The sequence below is a fragment of the Toxorhynchites rutilus genome, chromosome 3 (assembly GCF_029784135.1).
Source record: "Toxorhynchites rutilus septentrionalis strain SRP chromosome 3, ASM2978413v1, whole genome shotgun sequence".
Classification (NCBI taxonomy): Eukaryota; Metazoa; Arthropoda; class Insecta; order Diptera; family Culicidae; genus Toxorhynchites; species Toxorhynchites rutilus.
In genome coordinates this window covers 139,850,131-139,873,504 of record NC_073746.1, presented here as the reverse complement: position 1 = coordinate 139,873,504, position 23,374 = coordinate 139,850,131, and the positions used below count along the sequence as shown (strand labels likewise).

The following is a 23,374-nucleotide window of genomic DNA, read 5'->3' as shown; positions in this document are numbered from 1 at the left end:
TGTTTCTGTTATTGATTTTGAAATACTAGAAATGCTAGTTTTTGAAATGTACTAGAGGAAATCTTGTTACTCAATAGAATAAATTATCTTGGTAAAACTATTCCTATATGTTATTAAAGAATTCTATGTGCTCCCTTGTCCGAGTGTTAGGAACTATATTCCCGTTCTGGCTGGCGGATTTCTTCCGACCTGCACTGGTACATGCATATTCTCGCCGTAAGTAATACTTCGTTGAGACGGTGAAATTTCTTAACGTCACCGTCATCTAAGAAGAAGAAGAGGAAGAAAACTTTTAGTTGAAAACGAGAAGAGGATAATTTTGCTATAATCTAGCGAACAAACATTTACAGATTTGTGGATAGAAGACTTTGAATTGCTTTTTGAATATTAGTAGGCTCTATTCTCACTCGCTGCGCGCTGTTCGCATGTAACCCGATTTCGAAGATTGCATTGAGCGTTTTTTTATTAACTAGGATTACAATGAAGTAGTTAATTTTTCGGATTACACACAATGGCATCGAAAATTGTTCCAAAGCAGGAATAATCTGTGATTTGTGATTCTATTTATTTTCTTTTTTTAAATCCTAGGTATTTTTTCAATTGTGTTTTTGAATTCGTTCATTTTTACATTGGATTAAAAGAGTCAAACTCTTAACTATATTTTTACTAGTATATAAACACATTTTTCCTTAATTCTATTGTTAAGAACCGGTACCGATCCTGCGTTCGACTCGAGTAAGTGGGTATCGTATTTTCTTCAGGAACAGGAAGGGATACCAGGAGATGCAGGAGATTGTAACAATGTTGATGATTACATTCAATCCCTAAATCCCTATATCTAAAGTGACCAGATGGTTAAAGGTCTAACGCGGGACAAAAAAGCAAAACCTTCTTTATATACGTTATGTGAAAATAAACCATAGTTTAGCGAGTCTCATTTATTCGTGAAACACTTAATGTTTGTCCTTGCAATTAAACGTGATCTGTATTATTTCTTTCTAAGTATCGTCATTCAGTTGTGATTTTTCGGTGGTTTGGATTTTGTTTACACCTGAAAATCACTGGCTCAGTTAGAGCATTAAAGCCTGGCAAGCACGATTCAAATTCAACAATTTTCTACAAATTACTGAATGGAATGCTCGAAAATTTCAATCCATTTTTCATCCAATTTAGTGTTAACGTATGCATTAAAAAATGGACTATTTCCGAATGGCGATGAAAAAAAAACTATATAAATTTTCCCTCAATATTACGTTTATTAAGGCTACAACGAAAATTATTCAAGGCTGTTGATAAGCAACATCAGCACTGTCAAGCAACTTCATTATTTTTTCATACTATCAGCTTCACACCACAGCAAAGGAGTTGGACATTCTGAGACACTTTGTGTCCGCCAGACATAGCCGATCTGGTATTTACAACATCCTCTCCCTGTCGCTCCCTGAGCCGGGAGACCGAAACAACTGGCCAAACGGTGAAGAAGAATCTGGCCAAAATGGACATTTTTATGCAAAAGCGTCAGACGAGACCGGCAGTATCTGAGCAGCAGGCAATCACCCAGAAGGAGTAGCTTTAGGTGCTGGTGAAAAACTTCTTTCCGGCGAAAGAAGTGAAAAACTTCTTTTCGTGCCCATAATGGAAGACGAGACGTGCTTGATGCTAGAATTCAACGAATGACCGGGGACCGGGTACTTTACGTTCCCCAGGTAAACGATGACGTCGAATATACCATCCACATCAAGTGCGGCCATAACAATCAACTTCAAATGCGATTTTCTCGAAACTAGTTTTTCCAAACTGGCGTACACTATCACCCCTATTCTGTATTTCGATCGATTCGAATTATTTCGAACAACTAGATAAAATTCCATTCTGTATTTCGTTCGATCTGTATCTCTTCGAACATCGAATGGGCAAAAAGTTCGAAATAGGGAATGTAAAATTATAACTCGAACGAAACAACGGTTTCGAACGAAATGGAAATCTGTCGGAATACAGATTAGGGCTGTATATCGCAAGTTCTCAAAATCTCCTCGATAGTATAGTGGTCAGTAACACTTACACGCGGGAGACCGGGGTTCAATTCCCCGTCGGGGAGCTACGACTTATGTTGTAGTAGGTTCGGATTTCTTATATGATTCTCACTTTGGTTCGGATAATCGTCTCTTCACTTTGGAATTCCAATCGACAATAATGCTTTATTGTGCTCAAGCCTTGTTTCAAAATCTCCTATGCAAGAAGGTATTCAATAAGCTTAATAACAAATTGTTCAATAAAAGCTCCTGCATATGTGTGGTGCGGTACTAGCTTGAGTTGAGGTGGGTTCGGACCAAAACATAGTATGAACTATCAGACTGTATGCATCTCTCTATCGCATGCGCCAATAAAATATGTGACACATAAAAAATACTCTTTGTTCTTCTAACTAGAGAAGGGCAAAACAGTTCACTTTTATTTATGGTTCAGTCACTAACCGTTCATCTAAGTGAATCAGTTCTTTTGAACCGTTCTTTCGCTCTTTCGTTCAGCGGTATTAAGAACAACATAGAATGTTAGCTGGAATCCAACATCAATAGACAGCTATTCATTGATATCGTTGGATTGAATAGTGTACGTATGGGATTCATATTTTTTGAAATTTGGTTGGGTTGGGGTGCTTCTTTTTTAAAAGTCGCAAACTGTATGTGAAAATAAATTTATTGGCCGACAAAAGTATATGTAATATTTTTTTTTTTCCAAAATATATATTTTATTAAGGCACATGTGGCGTTAGCCTGACGGGGCCGGGAGTCCAATATTTTGACAATTTTTGTCTTACAACTATGTTAGTAATATGTAACCGATTACTCGCGGTTGGCTCGAGGTTAGTATTACAAGTGTTCTCATAATTGGTATGTTGCAGTCTTCGATGCTCTGTACGTGTGCCCGACACGGGATACTTCCTATTGGGATGCAGCTGACCATTATTCAGCAACGCCCCCCTTGTCTGTACCCCATATCTAGCGTGGTGCGTCTTTCTCGCCTCGAGGAATCCAGGATAGAATGGTCACTAGCCGGCGCAATCATCAGCTCGTGTAGAGTTATCATGAGCGGTACAACCTTTGGCTCTTGTTGAATTATCAGTGGACTGCACAACCTTCGGCCCGTGCATCTGTAAAGAGTGTGTGTATGTATTGCCGCGACTAAGTAAAAGTTTATCGATCGGATAGGAGGGATATAAAACGGGGGCACAACGAAGGAAACATCATTAAACGTTGACATCGGCGTTTCTGAGGAACAGGTATAGATGAAGCAGAAGATCAGGATCCCGGCTACCTAAGATATCACGGACGGGGATATCCGATTGTCTGCCTTGTGCTCTCAGTGCTCTAGAGTGTAATGTAATAATTTGATGCGAACAAAATATGTGCAATTTATCATATTTTCTGTTTGGACAACATACAATCATATTTCATTCAGAGGAAAAATTTAACAGCGATTTTCACTAACAATCAATTATACAAACAATTACGATAACACGTACACGCAATAGGCCAAACAATGGATTGAAAGCAACGAAATTTTTTTTTCTCAACTTGCCCTCACTATGTGATTTTATTTTTACCTAATTCATGAATCGCCCCAGCTTCCTCCAGATTTTTTTCTGATAATCAGGAAGTATATGAATATTACGCGGAATTGAAAGAATACATGAAATTGAAAATATAGGGTTGGGGAAAAAGAAATGTCGTATATTGTCAATATATGGCAACACTTAAACATATCTTGTGTTGTACTTATTGCATCGGTACGGCTATTTAAAGACGACAATCTGTGCTACAAGTGTCGTTTTGACAGTGTTGTGATTGTCCTTTTCAGTCTCAAGTTATAGCGCGTCAAAGATGGAGTCCACTAAGCAAGAAATTCGCCATATTTTACGTTTTTACTACCTGCGAGGTAAAACTGCAACGAAGGCGGCCGAAAAAATTCGTGTAGTTTATGGACCCAATACTGTAACGATTCGCACAGCACAGCGTTGGTTTGATCGATTTCGTTCTGGTGTAGTGGCTGTCGAAGATACACCCCGTACTGGCAGGCCAATCGTCGTGGAAACCGATAAAATCGTTGAAATCATCCAAGTAGAACGGCATGAACGGCAATTGGCCAGGAACTGGGTGGGATTGGAAGGTAATCATCCGCTATGAGCTGCTCAACTATGGCCAGACCCTCAACTCGGTTCTCTAATGTGAGTAACTTGACCGTTTGAAGCAGCGATTGGCCAGAAGCGAATGATCAATAGGAATGGTGTTGTTTTCCACCAGGACAACGCTCGGCCTCACACATCTTTGATGACCCGCCAGAAACTACGGGAGCTCAGATGGGATGTCCAATTGCACCCACCGTATAGTCCGGACCTGGCTCCAAGTGATTATCATCTCTTCGGGTCCATGCAAAACACTGTTGGTGATACTAAGTTGGCCTCAAAAGAGGCTTGCGAAAACTGGCTGTCTGATTGCCAATTAGGATTGGGGGGGGGGGGGCGGAATGTATGATAAGGGGGGGGGGGGTGGTGGTTCGGTTATAATGAAGTTGCCTTCTAAATGGCAACAAGTTTGCGAACAAAACGGCGCATATTTGACCTAAATTGGAAAATTTTAAGTATGTTAAATAAAGCGTCAAATTTCGATCAGAAATACGACATTTCTTTTTTCTCAACCCTATATTATTGAGAATGGTTGGATAACAATCTTTTAGCTATTCACATGGCAGCGTGAATTCGGGTTTTCCAGCCTGGTACAAACAATTCAATCTGTTGCTCTGGGACGAATATATCCCAAAAAAGGAACAGAGGTTATGCCATTGAACCTTTAAGGGCAGTCTGTATTCTGCAAGCAGTCTGATTTTTGTCATAGTAATATCTTCTTTTTTGTCTGTTCTATTTCATTAAAAAATCTGTATCGCATCAAATATTTGTTGTATATTTGTTGCATAGAAAAATCTGTTGAAAAAATAGTATTCAAGCCTCAAATTACTCATTTGTTCGATGCTTGTTATGTTATGCTAAACTTTGACAGTTTGACCAACTCCACGTGTTATTGATTTATTACTCGAAAAAAACTGTACCTGTAGCTTCGGCAATCGCCGGCAACAAAAAGTGACTTAACTAGAAAATTAATTGACTAGCGTTGACTAGCGAGAATGACTGGTGAACTAGTCCAGTCAGTGGTTATTTTAACTGACTCGACTAATGAATACAAATCTGCCTCTTCATTCAACTGACTTCAATCCACATTTCTACCCCCTAGGACCGAAATTGTTAACCGCGTACACAATCTTATTTTTACGTCCATATAAAGAGGAACGAAAACATGATTTCTGATGCAAAAAAGAAGTTACCCCATCAATGGACGGTTTATTGCCTACCCATCGTGAACTCAAACCAACGAACTTAGACATTTATCAAGTATGCTATAAATGTCCTCACGTTAGTATTAGTTAGTATTAGGCGTGCAAGTTGTGCTCCCGTGGCCGAGTGGTTAGCGTCATAACTAACATGCCGGGTGTTCGGGTTCGATTCCCGTTCTGGTCGGGGGAATTTTTCGTCAAAGAAATTTCCTCCGACTTGCACTGTGATCACGCGTATTCTAGAGCTTGCCACTCAGAATGCATTCAAGGCGTGTTATTTGGCATAGAAATCTCAACTAAGAACTAATAAAAATGACGCAAGTAATACTACGTTGAGACGGCGAAGTTCCTCTAGGAACGTTAGTGCCATTGAAGAAGAAGAAGAAGAAGGCGTGAAAAATAGCACACACTGCACGCTATTTCATACGTATGAGTAACTATTGTGCACGATACGAAAGAATCTAGCTCACCTGTAGCGTATGTCAAACCACGTTGAACTCAAACATCGATGCATGGACACGTACATGGGAGAGAGAAAGAGAGGAACGAATTCGTTTTGGGGAAAGTCACTTCAAAATGCAATGAGGACAATTTGACTGGGAAGAATGAAATGATATAGTCGAGTCGGTAGAGGGAGATAGCGTAGTCATTACTAACTGAATACAGAAATAGTCAGTCAGATAGTCAGCTGACTATCTTCAGTTGACTATGACTATGCAGAGCCCTGTTCGTGCGCATAGAGAACAACAGGTCGAATCAGGGATTTGTACATGGTACACTTCGTACGGGCTCGAAGTTTGTTGGACCTTGAAGATTTGCGCAACAAGTAAAGGTAGACAAATTCCTCTACCACCTCGAGCTCGTCGCCGTCGATTACAACACTACTACTAGGAAGAATTCTGTTAAGATCAGTCCCACTTGCTAACTTGTATTTAGACTTATACTTATGACAGACATACAACTGTATTAACGTTGTGCTTCGAAAATTGTATGTCTGTCACCATGTACAGCGCTAGAACCATGCAGGCAACTCGGTACAATCGCTGTACCTGTACTGACCTGTTTTACCGCTGTACATGGCTACAGTTGTCGCTTGATATCCCTCTCGAGACAAGACTCAGGTATTGCCATAGAAGCTTAACAGTACCTCGCCTAGGTCGGTGTTTTCCTATAACATGGGATTTCGAATCTCAGAGTATATTTGAAAAGTTGAGAGATATGTGAGAACTGATAATAACCCTCAGATAACGAGCATATGAGACAAAGTAGATACTGTTAGGGAGCCGATCTGGCGTGGAGGTAACATCCATACTTCTCACGCTCAAGATCACGAGTTCAATTCTCACTCCCGACATTCTTCCAAAATGGAAGGTAAAAGTGACGAACCAGCCAGAAGCGTTGAAAGTTACTATAATACAGAAAAAAAAAAAAAGATACTGTTAGAAACTACTTTCATTCCGTCCATTGTGCAATTATACTAAATGCTAAAAAAATATAAAATTAAATAACACCAAGAAATTACACTATATTGAAGCGTTTAATGTTATGCTATATATAATTTTGTTAATAACAAATAAACAAAATGCCTATAACAATTATATGAGATCACCCTTGTTTCCTTCAAAATATAGTACTGTGTGCAAAACTGTTTACTAATATAATATAACACCTTTAAGCGACGAAACCGATATTTTCCGTTGGCGTTAGAACCGCCGATGGAGATGATGGTAGTGATGGTGGTAATTTGCATCCCACCTGGCGAATTACCTTCGCTGCTACTTTGCTGCCATGTCGGATGCAATCGAGCAATGTAGGCGACTCACCATTCATATATTTATACAAAAATCCAGCCACGAATGAATCCCCGGCACCTTTAAAGAGAGATACATTTCATTCTAAGTTTGATAAAACATTTGGAAAAATCACCAGTCGTATCCACAACCGCTTTCTTCGGAACGATGGGTACTTGGAATGTGTCGGCGTGAAAAATACTTCCGTTTCCGTGGAAAAATCGAACACATCGGCAACCATCGGTTGCCACGAGAATTTTCTCCCGCTTAAGTTTCAAATACTTCCGTATCAGGCATCTGGCCAACTCATCAATGTTGTCACATTCGTAGATCTCCGCCAAAGCAATGAATTCCGTTAAATTCCCGAATACCAAATCAGCATGCTCCACCAGATATTGCATCTCCTTGGTGAAGTTCTGCAGAATATAGGTCGCGTTGAGGTTCGTCACAAACAAATTCGCACCCGTTTTGCAGTATTTCTCATAGATGTGCTTACAAATGTTGAATTTTTCCGGCGTGAAGTATCCCTCGATGTAGAATACACGAGCATCTTCATCGCTATCGTCGTGCGCCGCCGAAGTACAGGTGCCAATCTTGCTCTGACACCAACGCGATGTAATAAACTCCTTCTTAAAGTGCAGTGACGCACCGATATTTGCATTAAGACTCCTTTTATCGCCACTAATCAGACAGATACATGTGCCCGTCGAGTGTTCCGGCAGTGTCTGGATGCTGTAAGTAAGGGGTTTTACATGGATGTTGGTAATGTTTCAGTAGAAATATAATCTAGATTGAAAAGAATAATGTTTGTCCGAAACCCTCCCTAATATTTTGGATGAGTATTGAAATTAGTATGGACTGTTTAACGAAAGTTACCATAAGGCGTAGAGCACAAATTACGTAACACTAAAAATCCGGATTTTGCCCCCCTCCCCACTTACGTAACGCAATTTCCTATCTCTAATACACAGTAAGTAACGCAACCTCGATCTTCGACATCGTCCATGATGAGACAATAAGGCTTCGCCAGCATCTAGTTGTACAGCTTCCGGGCTCGTCACTTTCCCACAATATTTTGCAGTTCGTCACGATTTGGAACCTTCTGCACTTTGTACGTATGCAGCCCCTCCCGGTCCTTGGTTCTCTGATCGAAAGACAGATTGTACAGATTAAATTTTTTGGCCACATCCCTGGCCGAAGTATTGGGATTCCGCTTAAACGCTTTCGCGACAAGCTTGTGATCCTGATCACTAATAGAACATCCATTCTGACCGCATTTCTCCTTCTGTTCGATGTTCAGAATTTCGTAGTAAAGTTTAATCACACGACTCACCGTTGACAGCACGATTCCGAACTGTTCACCGATGTCCAGATGAGAGAGTTGAAGATTTTCGAGGTGATTGCGCAAAATCAATTCACGACGTTGCTTTTCGGGTGATGCAATTTTTCAATGTTCGAAAAACTGACAGCGATGAAAATACAGTGTAAACAATACATTCTAAACTATTTCTACCCTAATTTTAAAGAGAAAATACCCTATGAGTAATTTTCTACAGTGTTTTTTTCCGTAATACAATTTGATGTGGGACACCCTTTATTCAGCATTTTTCGTCTCATTTACTGAATTGCGAATTTTGTGAGATACATTAGAGCAGTTGGCTTGTGTGATTTCTTTCTACGATGAGGAATGTAGACAAACTGTGTGAGTTTCAAACTCTTGTGATTCTTATCTTTATGTGAATGCTTTCCAGTAAAAGTTAGTTGGAAGGACTCGAACAATTTGCCAACTTCATCAGTAACATACTTGATGGTATTTTAGCAACTTTTATTTATTTCTCGTCACATCTGGAGCTTTAATCCCTTCACGTATAACATCGAACCACACTCGTGGCGATTAGACCGTGCCAGAACGTGCAACATCGAACCTCACTCGTCGTCTGTCGATGTGAAATGGATACATGCTTCAGGTGTGATGATGCGGGACTGCTACGATCGTAAGTAAAATACTCACACTCAGCAGAGTACGGAAACGACTCACTGTACTCGTGTTTGGGCCCTGTCGTCGGAAATAAAATTGTACGGCAAAGGGTTAATGTCTGCAATCATCTTCAACATCTTCAACGACCATATTTGGAGCGTTCGTACCATTCGTCAACTTTCGCTTCAGTGGACTTACCTTGAGCAACCGTTGAATTTCTTGAATGGAGTGCCAATATTGCGCAAATTTTTAGAACATTAAATTAAATCAACTGCGAGTAATATACTTATTATTCGTTATGATAGTGCCTAGCAGGACTATAAGGTAGTAGCTAAATGAACTACAACAAACTCCACGAGTCTTTTCACCACGGAGGTGCGGCTCAAACAGCGTCTGTCTGGCATCCAGCGGCAACAACTTTTAGCATGAAACAACGGACACGAATTGGAACATGGATTGTTTTGAACCTGGCACAGTAGGGCAAGCTAACCCAATTGGCTAGCGAGGTGAGGCGCATGCATCTCGATATCCTGGGGCTGAGTGAAGTCCGTTGACCGATCTTTGGAGAACACAGGCTACCTTTGGGAAAGGTACTACTGTACTCTGGCATAAGTGGTGACAACGCTCCACACCACCGTGGAGTTGGCGTGTGGTTGCGCGTTTTTTAACGAAGCCGTGTTGGAACTCTGAACTCTGAACTGAGCATTTTTGCTAGGCAGTTTAAAATCGATATCGGGCGATAATTTTCAACATTGTGAAAGCTGCCTTTCTTGTGGACTGAAGTTATCGATGCAAGCTTCCAAGCCTCAGGAAAGATACCCTCGCGCAGAGACTGGTTGTAAACCATAGAAACCGGTCTGGCGAGCATCGCTGCACAGTTCTTGATAAAGAACGGAGGATTGTGATCCGGACCGGGTCCTTTCGTAGCATCTACTGAACTGAGTGCTTTTCCTGAATGCTTTATGATAAGCAACAGTCAACGATATTGAAGATCGTTTTATTGTGAACATGATAAATGGAAAGCTCTTAACGTAATATCTTGTTTATTAGAACTCATTGCAATAAATATGAAAATATGAAATAAAAATATTTAATTTAAATATTTAACAATCTAATAAATTGTATGTATGCGATATATTACATAATACGCATTATGTAAATTAGAATAAAATTTTATGATTTATCGAACAAAACGAAAATAACAATTAACCACCCACTTTTTATTTTCGTTCGATGAGTTTGATTGTGAATATATCTATGAAGATCTCTGGCAAACATCACTTGCGTTCACTCGCGACAAAACACTATATAAACATGAAAAAATGCGTTATCTTGCAATTTTTCGGATCCCTTCTGTGCCTTTACCAAAATTTTTTTTGTTTCACCTTCAGAGATTTCACTTCTTCTTCTTGTAGTCGTTTCATTGACTTTGATTCATTCGACGCAAAAGCTTTTTTCTTCCGACAGAAATGAGAATTAGAATTCCAAACTCGTTTGATTTACTAGCTCAACATTTTTATTGAACCACCCTTCCAAACAATCGACATTCAAGGTAGACGACCCCCTGTAACAGAGTGGTACTAAAGTCCGCAGATAAGCATTAAAGTGGAACCCGCAAGAACATCGCAGCAGAAGTAGAACCAGATATTGTTGACGACGGAGCCTCACAAACAAAACAAGAGGAGTCGATTAAAATTTATCTGAACACGGGTCAAGGCGAGAGCTATGTGAAGGATCGAAACTTCAAACGAAGGCACTATGCCTCAGCGTGGGGCGCAGCAATAATAAGTGAGTAAGATTGTGCCAACATAGGTTGAAAATAGTGCACTGGTAGTCCGTAGTTACGACGGTTGCGCGTCCGCTAAGTGAACGATAGTGGGTTAAATCCCAGGACTCTCCATTGATAGATCTTCTAATCTGCCTTTTTTAAGACTAGAGGCGAATGATAATAGTAGTTTGAAGCCTCTATAATATAAAAAAAAATTAACAATTAGTGCACTGCAAAATTGGGCAATGATTTCGAATGCTATCTGAACCGAACATTAGTTAGGTCGACTACGAACTGGTTCCTGGCGTCGATCTCGAATGATTGTGCCACAGGGATACTATCTGGTATCCTCACGACATGCCCTTTGCTCTCTAACGTACACTCTGTGTGCCATGGAAGGTTTCCCAAGTAGCGCATGTAGTTTGTGGCTCATGTTTATTTACCACACTTCATTTTCTGCCCTGAACTAATATCGAACGCACATTGGTTTTCCTCAGCCGTGTTCTTGTATGGTATGCACATCATACTTTATCACTATATGCGAAAACATCGCGCTAGGCCAGCAACGGGGAACGTGGTGATCATGTATGTCTTGGAGTAAAAATCGTGGTTTTCGGAGATTCACATTGAAGGCTCATCAAAGAGTGTTTATAGATAATATTACATAAAAATTTAAAAAGATAGGAGTTGAGTGTCAAGGAACGGACTGTTGCAGAGCGGTTAGATAACTTTAATTTGGTTGATAAAAACAAAGAAGTTTATCGTGTATTTTTGGGAGGAAACGTTTGAACATTTCTTTTTGTTTGTTTCTTCTGTGCTTATTCGAAGGATAGTAATAAATCCTCTACTCGTAGAACATTATGTACATCATTGAAGCAGAATTTTAAAATCTCAGTACATCTCCAACGTGATATAAATTACATAATTTCCCAGCCCATCTGACGCAAGCAGAATACTTCGCTTCAATTGATGTAGGAAAAAAAAGTGTTATACATATTTAAATATACCTACCACGTGTTTAGGGAACTGTCCTTCAAAATTTGCGTTAAAATTTCCCCATTCTCGTCGGCACCGATGGCTCCACAGAACATTATATTCTTCTCCCCAAGTGCGCGTAGTATGCGGCACGTGTTTAGTGCCGACCCGCCTGGATTGTACTTTGAGTTTCCACATCTATAATGTAAAACAATTACACTCGAACATTAAGGTGCCTTGCGTGTGAAGAATTGCTACCAAAGTAGACATTTGATTACTAGCATCTCTGATATGTGAGAGTACCAAATATAGTAATATAGTGGCTCGTATTGACCCATCACACTTACGTTTCTACGGCAACGTCCACCAATCGAGCCAATTTAGCTGCTGGAATTTCCCGCTGGTCATCATCCTTCAAGTCGAAATCTTTGAGGATTTTATTATCATGGAGCTCCACACTGATGTCCAACAGAACGTTTCCGAAAGCTACAAACTTGGGGCAACGATCGCTTTGTTGCACACGATCGTTATGATTATTACAGGTATATTCATGAGCGCAGAAACCTTACCAGGTGCTAAACAGCGTGCTATTCGTCATGATTACAAACGTGGGTAACTCCGAATATTATTTCAAATTATTTAAATGCTCACCAAATATTCTAATCTATACACATTTTCATGATTAAATCCTAGTCACAGAATAGAATACTACCGCCACGAGCAGTATCCTCACGATTGTGCTTACATTCTGCTTCGTTTCACAAACTCTAGTTCATTTCAAGGACGCAAATGTCAAAAACAACTGTCTTGTAAGAATGCAATTCCTTATGCAATTAGAATCCCTGGATGAACCTTCCAATACATTCATTTCTCTGGTTGCGCATTTCATATGGGTTCATCGATCGAGTCTTGTATGAAATCAAGTTCATCATAAAGGTGGGTAAATTTCAGATTTGTTTATATGTGCTACGTACTTTCCAATTGTTTGTTCAAAAGACACAAAAAAGATTACCCACTCTACATTATTGTGCCAGATTGGTCCCAACAAATGGTGTCGACAACGATGCCAATGTCGTGCCATTTTGCAATGATTTTATCGACCTATCCTTCGTATTTGACAACTAATTACGAGCCAACGTTGGCACCAACCTGGCACCACGTCGGTCGATTGCCAAACTGCAAAAAAAAAAAAAAATGTTTACAAATATTTATTTAGGTTATACATTCAAAACATTGGTACATTATTTTCTTCTCTAGCACTGTATAAGAATCCGCTATACGGATTGAGAATTATTTGTTGTGAGCTATCTAAAGATAAACGGTCCCCGATACTAAAATTGAGTAATAACAAGTAAAAAATAAACTTTGAATTAAAGGAATGTTCCTCATAGCATTGCCGTCCGGTTCATTACAACCGTTCCCAGCATCAGAGTTTTCTTTTTCGGTGCTGTTTGCGAATTCGTACTGGTTTTCTTCTGATATCGAGATGGTACCCAGCAAACATTAAATCGCATAATTTTGCACGTGCCAAGTCTTACAAGAAATGCGAATAAATCACAATCGCATATTATATCAATCAAAGTATGTATTGTGTATATATAAATTCGCATAAAATGTAAAAAGTCGATTTTATATACCATTATCAAATTAAGTCGCAATTCGGTATAATAAACATCAATTTTATGGTGTACATTGTCGTGAAATATATTTAATCCGCATCATATGCGTATATTACGCTGGTGCAAAATCATGAAACTCATGAAACAGTAAATCATATTAGATCCTAATAAAGAACATGTTACTGCATATTGAAATGTCAATGAAATGCTGATGCACTCGAAAGTTCTAACCGCTGTTGAATTAAATTTCAGATAGCCGCGCGAGATAGCTGGTGGCTGATAATCCAGACGACTGGAGTTCGAACCTACATCGGAGCAGTTTCCACCAAACATCAATCTATGCCATTTTAAACATTCATATTCCATTCCCAACACAAGTCAATAAAACTATTATTATTTCTACAAACATAAAGACTCATATATAAAAATGGCGATTCGTGAGGCTATAATAAACATTTCACGAAAATATTTTGAGCCATTTGTTTTTTTTCTATGTCTGTAATATATCGTATATGAGTATGGCAAAAGTCGTATTTGGTGCTTTGACAATTCATGAATATATTCATTCTAGATCGCAATTCAATTTCAACATAATCGCTATTATAGCCGCTCAAAGTTGCATATTCATCCAAACAAATTCGATGAGCATTTGCCATGTATGTATATGGCCTCCACTTTTGCATGCATATGCCAGTTAGGCGCATTATATGCCAACCAAATTTTAGGGCATATGATGTTATATATACGCTTGTTATGCGATTTAATGTTTGCTGGGTAGTTAATCATCACTGCTAGCGTTTCGTATACGAGGGTCACTATTTATATTTCGGGAATAGGAACAAAAACAAATAGTTAAGCTTCGAATATATTTTTATTGTTTTTCAAAGTACTCGCCACGATGATCGATACACTTTTGCATGCGCTTAAACCAATTTTCAAAGCATTTATTCCAATCGACACGAGCCTTTTTTTGAGCGATTGTCAAATTATGTGGGATCCAACGTGAACATAATTTTCGCACAACTAAGTGTTCATGTAAGATCGCATATATGCTGGTGAAACTAATGCTTAAGGATGCCTCAATCTCACAATAGGTTACATGACGATCTTGCTTAATCATTTCGTCCACAGCATCGATGTTTTCTGGCACTACAGTCGATTTTGGACGACCTTCACGAAACTCGTCGGACAGCGAACTACGACCACGATTGAATTCACTATACCAGCGATACACAGCGTTTTTTGATGGAGCTTCATCGCTAAAAGTCAAATTAAGTTGATTGACGCACTCTTGTTGTGATAATCCACGTCGAAAGTCGTAAAAAATCATCGCACGAAAATGTTCACGATTCAGTTCCAGTTGCCGAGACCAAACTTTCAACTAAATATAAAATAAACAAATAGCGTCCGTATGACAAAATGTTCTGAGTACGTATATCGTCAAAAATGTCAAACTTTACGATGGAACCGTCAGATGGACTCACATGACATCAGTGTTGCCAATTCCCGAAATATAAATAGTGACCCTCGTATAATCCGTCATTGTATCATCACCAGTGAAATCCTGACAGCTGCAAATTTCTCCATCGGAACATTCGTCACACCCGCGCTCTACAACGGAAGCAGCAACACCTAATTCTAATGGCATCAACCATAATATGTTTGAGTTTGTTTCTGGAATAGAATTAAGAAACTAGTATTTACATCATATATATAAAAATTAAAGCTAGTCATACTTACACCCGTTCAACTTAGTTATTTCCGTGATGAAGTTATTTTAGCGATATGCGTTGACCTGAGTTCATCGGCAATACTTCACCTGAGCTGTAAACATGGGTTGGAAAGTAGTCGGAAACATAATGCACATCATCATTACCTCCATCATCCAATAAGATTTTATAATATATGAATCCTAATTTTGTCTCATTTTGTCTCAACAAGATTGAATGTTTTTCTGGAATTAAAATAGGAGTTGATTACACATATTCTATGAGTACAAAATAAAAACTATCCATACTTACGAATTTGATTCTCGATCCATTCTCTGTTGTGTTTTGAATGACAGTTTAGAGAGAAAGAGAGCGAGAGAAAAAACAATCTCTGCAGTGATGCCGTTTGGCTCGTGAGTAATACTCACGACAGCTGCTTGAGGGTGCAGGGTGGGGGTAGATTCCGGCACTTTTGTAGCACTTTGTGGCACTCGGTCGACATTGAACCGACAACCGCTTGAAAATAATTTAGAGCGGGTATATGCTGGTTGAACTGCTAGCGGAGAACTGGGTCTGTGCCTATAGGCACGGAAGGAATTTTGACATAGGACTTTGAGGGGAATTGCTTTTGAATTAAGTTTTTGATCTAACTCTTCAGAAATCCGAAATGGTGGTCCTATAAAAATCACTATTCATAAAACCGTCCCTACAGAAATACTAATCGATCGGTCATCTTTTCATTTCATTATTTTTTTTTTTTGGTTGAATACAATGGGAAGCCATCATCTTACAGTTCATTCTTAAACTTAAGTTTAAATAGCTTACTTGCCTCGGCGATATTATCCTCGTCTACAAAATTGCCTGTGGTGGTTCGTCATAACTATATCGCTAATTGATGCGAATTAGGTATCTTATGACCATGAGTATTCCCTTGTGGAGTTCATGTGGATTCTTTAGTAAACTGATCCCAACGGGTGTTGCTTATTTATAGGGAAGAAAAGGGGAATAGACAAGTGGATTTGGAGAAGTGTAACTGGCTAAAAGACAGAACTAATTAGTTACTGACAGACAGTACAGATCAGCTCAAACGATGGACTGAACACTTTGAGCAACTCTTTCGAGTCTCAAATACTGGTAACCAAGAAAACCAGCAGCGCTTAGCACCCGTTGTTCGTCGCATTGATCGCGTAAACTCCGATGGGCCATCGGTGTCTGAAATTGAAGTGGCAATCAAGAACATGAAGTCCAGTAGAGCGCCAGGAATAGATATTTCAGCCGAGATGCTCAAAGCTCAACCCAGCCTTGTCAGCCCATCAGCTATTTAGCAATATATGGGAAACCGCAACTTCCCCGGTGGACTGGATGCAGGGCATTTCGACTCAATACGGCTTACTGCCGGCGTGAGACAGGGCTGCATATTATCATCGCTACTGTTTCTTATCGTCATGGATGAGGTACTAGTTAGAGCTATCGACAGGAGACCAAACAGAGGATTTCTTTGGAATCCTTTAAGAATGGAGCACATGAACGATCTGGATTTAGTCGACAACATTGTTTTGCTCTCCTAACGTCGAAGTGATATGCAGAGCAAGCTAGACGACCTCTCCAAGAGCTCCCAAGAGCAGGTCTCGCAATACTGACAATACCACTAGCTTCACAGTATGCTCAAACCAGATCATCTCTCACATACAAAAACCAGAATCTTTAATTCAAACGTTATATCCGTACTGCTGTACGCCTACGAAACGTGGTGCATCTCGGCCGAGACAACGCAAAAACTCCAGGTTTTCGTGAATCGTTGCCTGCCATAAATAAGTCGAGCATGGTGGCCTCACAAATTGATATCCAATGTGGAATTCCATCGTCGATGTCATCAGCGCCCGATAGCTACAGAAATTCGCGAACGTAAGTGGAAGTGGATTGGACACACCTTGAGGATAGGAGCAAACGAGATCTTACCTGCCGGCAAGTGCCATGGTAGATGACCGTCGGCAGTGGAGACTTCTGACATCGTCTCTTTGCTCTGCCCAACAGGCAGACACGGACCAATAAGTAAGTAAGTAACTGGTTGAATAAAACCATTAGTTCTTCTTGATGAGATATCGCGAACTGCTCTCGACGAAATTTTGGAGATAGTAGAGTGTCACCATTTTCCAAGTCATCTATGTCAGTCTTTGATTCTGATATGTTTCTCTAAGTTTCCACCAAACGTTTTCGTTATATTCATACGTTCCGTTCAAAGAGACCACTTCTTTCCATATGTATTCAGTTCAGCTGAACTTCATTCGCCAAACAGTTCGCTCGCAATCAGCACTTTCAAAATTATCGTCTGTGCAGTGCTAAAATGTTTCAAATAAAGTTGGTCTATTTCCCAGAAGGTACAATCAAGACGTCAAAGCAGTACAGTGTAAAGTGCGTTCGAACGTCATGAAGGATTTCAAAGCGAATCCAGGATGTGTTTTACAAAAACATCTTTGCAGTTAAAGAAATATTTTCAAAACGTTTCATTGGCATATTATCCATGTAAATACCAAAAGCTACAATCTGTTATAATAATCTTTCATACAACGTATAGCTCAATTTATCGTCTTATTAAGCACTTAATGCTATTGCTCGACCATTATTCAACTGACTAGTTTTTTTTACAGGTAATGATCGGTTCGGATCGGTTGGACAAAGTGTTAATAGTCGAATTAAAACTGTGTTTCAGGATTGAATTGAGTCTAATTTTTTAATTCATTGTTGCATAAACAAAAATAAAAGCACACTCAAAAAGTTTTACTGGTGTATTGGCAGGTAAATATCAATGGTTGAACAAAAGCTTCAATTTGGCCTGAATAATAATTTGTGTAACGTACAGTTCAGCATATCCTTTTATCAAGCACTCAATGCTATTGTTTGACCATTATTCAACTGATTAATTTAAGGTAAAGGTGGAACGAAGCCATTGTAGTAGTATAGGTAAAACCACGTGTATTCATGGGGTAATAGTGTTTGTGAGAGAAGAGCAAAACACACCGTTTGTTTTGATTTTGGAACGTAAATAGATAAACTGACCAAACGTCAGTTTATCTATTTACGGGACAGTGGGACAGTCCCGCATTTCGACAAAATGTCCCGCGTACGATTCCGTCCCGCGAAACGTCCCGCATTTGGCAAAAGAAACGAAAATGTCCCGCGATGTCAATATATTTCATTATCACAATTTGATCATGTTGATTTTCTTAAATGGATGAACTTAAAAAAAAACTTTCCTTTGGCAGACTGTTCAAGAGCGCTTCTAATGCATCCAAAGATTAATACGTTGAGCTGGTTTCATCGCACCGATATTGGGCTTTTTGTTTAGAGAGTATCAACTGGTAGCGACAGCAACAAAATTGGAAAATGATTTTTATAAAAGTCCCCTATTGATCCGCAGGGACCAACGTAAGTCAGACGAAAAGTTCATCTTTGGTTCCCTAGCTCGGTCAGGGTTTGACGTTTGAAATAAGCCGGAAGAACTAGTGTATACTCGACAGGAAGAGGCAGAGTTGTTTGATGAAGTATCGTAAATGAAGCGCTGGGCGGTCTTACGGAAGTTGGCCGGAACTTAAACCATGGCCGATGAAAAGATGTATATCGGCGTGTTATTTTACGTTTTCTGTCTCTCTATTTTGGCCATTCGCCCAAAAGTTTTCTATCGGGCGAAGCTGGGGAATGTTGGTAAGGTTGGTGGTCTTCGCGACAATGTTTATCTCCAGCCGATCCATCCTCCAGTGATCTTTGGCATAATGGGCTGGATCCCAGGTTCGGCATAAAGACCAAAGACCGCATCACCTTCCCAACTCCGGCAAGCACTTGGTACTATATATCTCTCCGTTCACCAAATGACTCGAAAGAAGAACGGCTTGGGCATTCCCTTCACGTCTGTCAGAGAAGGACCGTCTTCGAGAACTGTGGCGCTTCATTGACTCAAGTCTTAGACCGAGGACATAGTGAATGCGATGAGATGCGAATGCGGACGCGGGCACGAGCTCGTTTGCGGGAAAGTTCTTCCGTTCACGAATACAATGCGGCGAAACTGTGTGTGGGGCGTTTTGCCGCGAGTGAACGTAAGTGATGGTTGCCAGATGATTTAAGTGCGATTCACATACAACATCCACGTCACGTTCACGTCCCGTCACGTCAAGTTACGTCAATTATTCTACCATGCAATTCTCATGAAAACATTCACATACACCGTTCAACGGAAACGACCGGCAGGATTTGTAAAAAAAAAAATAATAGTAGGAGACGGACGGTTCGTTGGGTTTTTGTCTGGGCTTTGTGTCTTGGGTTTTGTTTTGATTTTGGATGTTTTTATGCCAACATATCTCTTAGTTCCAAATTTCGGAGTCAAAATAATTCGGAACTAGCTGAGGAAAATAGTCTATATATGATTATTGTGGAATAAGGGTCAGGACTACGGGGTTTAAGCATTTAAATATTATAATTCAATGATTTTCATTGAATCTTTCTAAACCTAGAACTGGTTCTAGGCATGCTGATTCGAAAGAGAGCATTGCAATTTAATACTCTTGTAGGTGGCGACCATGTATAACATTGAATAAATCATTCGTTTGACATTTGACGTGACGGTGCTGCTGCTAGCGTAGACTACATGTGTGAATTGGTGAAGACGGCAACGGAACGTGGACGTTCTTTTCCGTAACGTTCTACGTGAATCGCACATTATTTATAAATATCTTCACAACCGAACTCATCGAACGAAAATAAAAATTGAGTTGTTGAGAGAAAAGTAACCAAATGCCACTGACAAAAATGTTTCATTTGCTGTACTTTTATTTTGGATTTTCGGTTGAAGCTTTTTTGAGAAAAATATCGCATACATACAATTTATTACTAAATTAAATATCTCGCAATTAAACTGTTCACACAATGAAGATGTGTTGTCATATCTGGTATCCTTGTGCTGGGTTGTTTACATGTGGAATGGGATGAGATGAAACATAAAAAACGCGCGATCTAAAGCAATCAGCATGTCATAACACGCGATGAGGTCCAATTCATCGCTGCTCATCGCATATCATCGCACCGCACCGCATTTACTATGTCCTCGGCCTTAGAATACATCTGAAAAAAATAACAATTCAATACTGAAGTAGAATTATGAACAATGTATTCCGATGAACAATTGCACTATAAATATAAAGAGAAGGTGTATTTGCATATGAAGTAAAATTCTGATCATACGCGAGAGTAACATGAGCAAATTTATAACACATTCGAATTGGGGCTCTTTTGGCATTAACAAGTTCTTCCGCACAGTAACTCGATGTTGATAATTCCTTAATATTTTCCTTCGTTGATCGTTTTTTTAAACATATTCACGTTGGAGAGCTTTAACCCTTCTCTTCGATGGCATTTTGCTTGAATGTAATACTTTTCCGTTCACTATTTTTGACAGCAGAGGTAGCCTTGGCAGTGTACCGAGCTCTGTAATACAATTTTCTTAACCAATGTTAAAGTTGCTAAAACTTACATTATAGACCCATTAAACGTAAAAATAATAATTGTATTGATATCAACACATAGCTGTTTCGATGATGTTGTCTGGCATCAGTGTCGAAAAAAGACGGGTGGGTAATGTCGGGGACATTACCGGAGTGACGTAGGACTATACAAAGGGGACAGCTTTTGCTAAATATATTGTTTTAATTTCTTCTCCTACGTGAATACCTGAAACTCTCTAATTAGGGATTTCCTTTCTCAGGGTCGTTTAACCTGCTTCCGGTCACTCGCAAACAGCTGTTCCTCCAGCAAAAAGGAGCAGTGTCGGTTTTATCCTTCTCCACAAAACCTACACATTCCTTTGAAGCCACTAACTACTCCCACAATCAACTATCTCTCAAAGGTTGAGCAATGCCAGCCAACTCCGCCGACCAATCGAAAACGAGGGCTGGCGACTCCTTTCGAGTCCGAAAAAACGGGAATTTCCAAAACCGCAATAGAGGAGATAAATGTAATTTTCTTACAATTTTCTTCTTTAATTCCTTCTTTTTAAATCTACTCTTTAATTTTCTTCTGACCCTATCCTATTTTCCCTACCTTTTTCCTGTGTCCTAATTGTGACGTCACAAAATTTTATGCTTTTATACTTGCAGTACTTTTCATGTATTTTTTTCTTTTCTTTCTCCGTCGTTTAACCGGATAAAATCCCCGCTGTAACCTCCAAGCGTGAATATGGCTCTTCTGGTTCCGGTATCTTTACTCGACGTCGACTATCAATGGCGAAAATTGCACTCGAACGTCCCTTATCTCAATGGCGGGTACCACAGATGAAATATAAAAAAAGGCCCGCTGAAAGGACCTGTCCAGCGCATTATTTCTTAGTCTTGATTCTCGCCAATACACTACTTTACCATTTTTTCTCTCTTCCGGTTCACTTCTTCTTTTTAGCTCATATCTTTTCTCTTATAATTTTTATAAATTAAATATTAAATTACTAATAATTCATTCCTTTTCAATTTCCCACTAACCTTTTATTTCTTATAACAATCTTTTTCTATCTTCTCTATTTGCTCTCGATGCACTCTGGCACTATTAAAATTTACTTGTTCGGCGCGCACTTCCTACTTCCTTGATGGTGGAAAGTCGTTAGCCGGCACTACTCTTTACCGAGTTTTTCTTTTCTTTTTTACATACCTACCTATCTACCTGAAAAATGGATTAGTTTACTGTTTACACTTTATGAACATGAAAATTTCTTCTCTGAAAAGAACCTTTGGTGTTGTGTTTTTGCGTTTTTTTACAAACTTTCTCAATTTTTTCTCGCTATCTTATAGTTGATTCTTGATTTTTTTCTGAAGGCTTTGTAGTTATTAAACGTTCAACGTCGGGCATCTTTCGGTGTATGCACATATCGTACAATCAAAATGATGTCTGTGATAGGAAATGCATAGGTGGTCATCAGCTCATTCACTATCATATATTTCACTATTGAGCACATTACCGTACCTTATACTGTGGTTTCGGAGACGAATGAATTGTAAGATTTGTAGTCTCCGCAAACAAAGTAAATAAAAATGAAAAAGAACTGAGGTTTTGGAGACGAACTCTACGATCTGTCGAGAAATAAACGAGCTATAAGAGTTCTGAAAAACCAACAGTAAATACAGGGACGGATAACCTTCGGATTAAAGTCCTTTAAAATAAGAACAGAGCAGCAGGAAATACATAGCTCATCATGTTGCTCCTTAGTTATTTTTCTGTACAATGCAGATGTAAAGTCAGTCAATTTTCAACATCAGTTATCAACCAAAGAAAGCAGTTCTTGCTATCGAGAAAATTCGTTAATGCCATCCTGCATACAATGTGTTGTAATTTGAAGCAGCTTTTGATTCGGAAACCATGCTTGGGTTTCTGAAAACTGAATGATCAATTTAAAAGACCCCAACCACCAATACGTTCAAGAACAAGCATAAACAAAATAAATCAGTTTATATTATATGTCATATTATGTCACTTTAGAATGCATTGGTATTGTAAAAAACTTTTAATAACTCTTCTTTGAAAGGTTTAATGGCCCTGAAAAGCGCCGTGTTTTACGTTGGCTGGTTTTGCCACCAAAGCAGTCTGTATAAACAAACTTTTTCCTTCTTCTACCTGCTGCAGTTTTGCGATTGCGTTTGCCACTCGCTGAAACTAGTTGTTGCCACCGAACCGAATGTGGTCTGTTCTGTAGGCGGGTTTTCTTATTGTCGTGAGCATCTTTACAAGCCAACTCGAGCACTCCGACGGGCGAAATTCTATAACCGCTATTAGGTATACTGGTTTGGCGTTTGCGCTTGCCACTCACCAAAGCTTTCACAGTTGGAAAATTTCATAAATCATAAATAAATTCATAAATTAAACCCCTAACTCTATGTTTACAAAAATGTCCAACTAAATATGTCACAGTACAGTTCCATCCAATTAGCTAAATGTCGACTGTACTTTCAATCTAGAAGCAATTTAAGAATTGGTGAAAATTGAATAATCGGGAAAGACCCCAACCATCAATAAGCTCAGAACAACTGCCAAATTCACATACTCATCATATCTTGGCAAACAAATTATGAAAAAAAACAATTTGTGTTTTATTATTATTTTGGATATTATTTTAGAATGCA

General features: G+C 39.3%; 1 protein-coding gene and 1 long non-coding RNA gene across 3 annotated transcripts; both read right to left on the bottom strand.

Moving 5' to 3' along the window:
* Positions 1-544: 544 nt before the first annotated feature.
* On the bottom strand, positions 545-12,673 carry LOC129777023 (adenosine kinase). The gene is made up of 5 exons (XM_055783071.1): positions 12,466-12,673; positions 12,244-12,405; positions 11,933-12,094; positions 7,312-7,907; positions 545-7,256 (listed from the first exon to the last, which is right to left on the bottom strand). The coding sequence occupies exons 1-5, from the start codon at positions 12,492-12,494 to the stop codon at positions 7,057-7,059; spliced, it is 1,149 nt and encodes a 382-aa protein (XP_055639046.1). The 5' UTR covers positions 12,495-12,673; the 3' UTR covers positions 545-7,056.
* Positions 12,674-14,322: 1,649 nt separating this feature from the next.
* Positions 14,323-15,469, bottom strand: LOC129780052 (uncharacterized). 2 transcript variants are annotated; one of them, XR_008743823.1, is made up of 4 exons: positions 15,392-15,469; positions 15,256-15,339; positions 15,000-15,189; positions 14,323-14,896 (listed from the first exon to the last, which is right to left on the bottom strand). It is a non-coding gene; the product is annotated as an uncharacterized LOC129780052 (long non-coding RNA). The 2 variants fall into 2 exon arrangements; XR_008743822.1 differs by having other exon boundaries at positions 14,323-15,189.
* Between the last annotated feature and the right edge of the window lie 7,905 nt (positions 15,470-23,374).

Bases quoted from the DNA above. Each gene is read 5' to 3' on its own strand.
- LOC129777023 (XM_055783071.1), bottom strand. From the start codon at position 12,494: ATGACGAATAGCACGCTGTTTAGCACCTG. The intron at 12,406-12,465 runs GTAAGGTTTCTG...TGTGCAACAAAG, and splicing joins AGCACGCTGTTTAGCACCTG to CGATCGTTGCCCCAAGTTTG. The intron at 12,095-12,243 runs GTAAGTGTGATG...TTTACATTATAG, and splicing joins GTGGACGTTGCCGTAGAAAC to ATGTGGAAACTCAAAGTACA.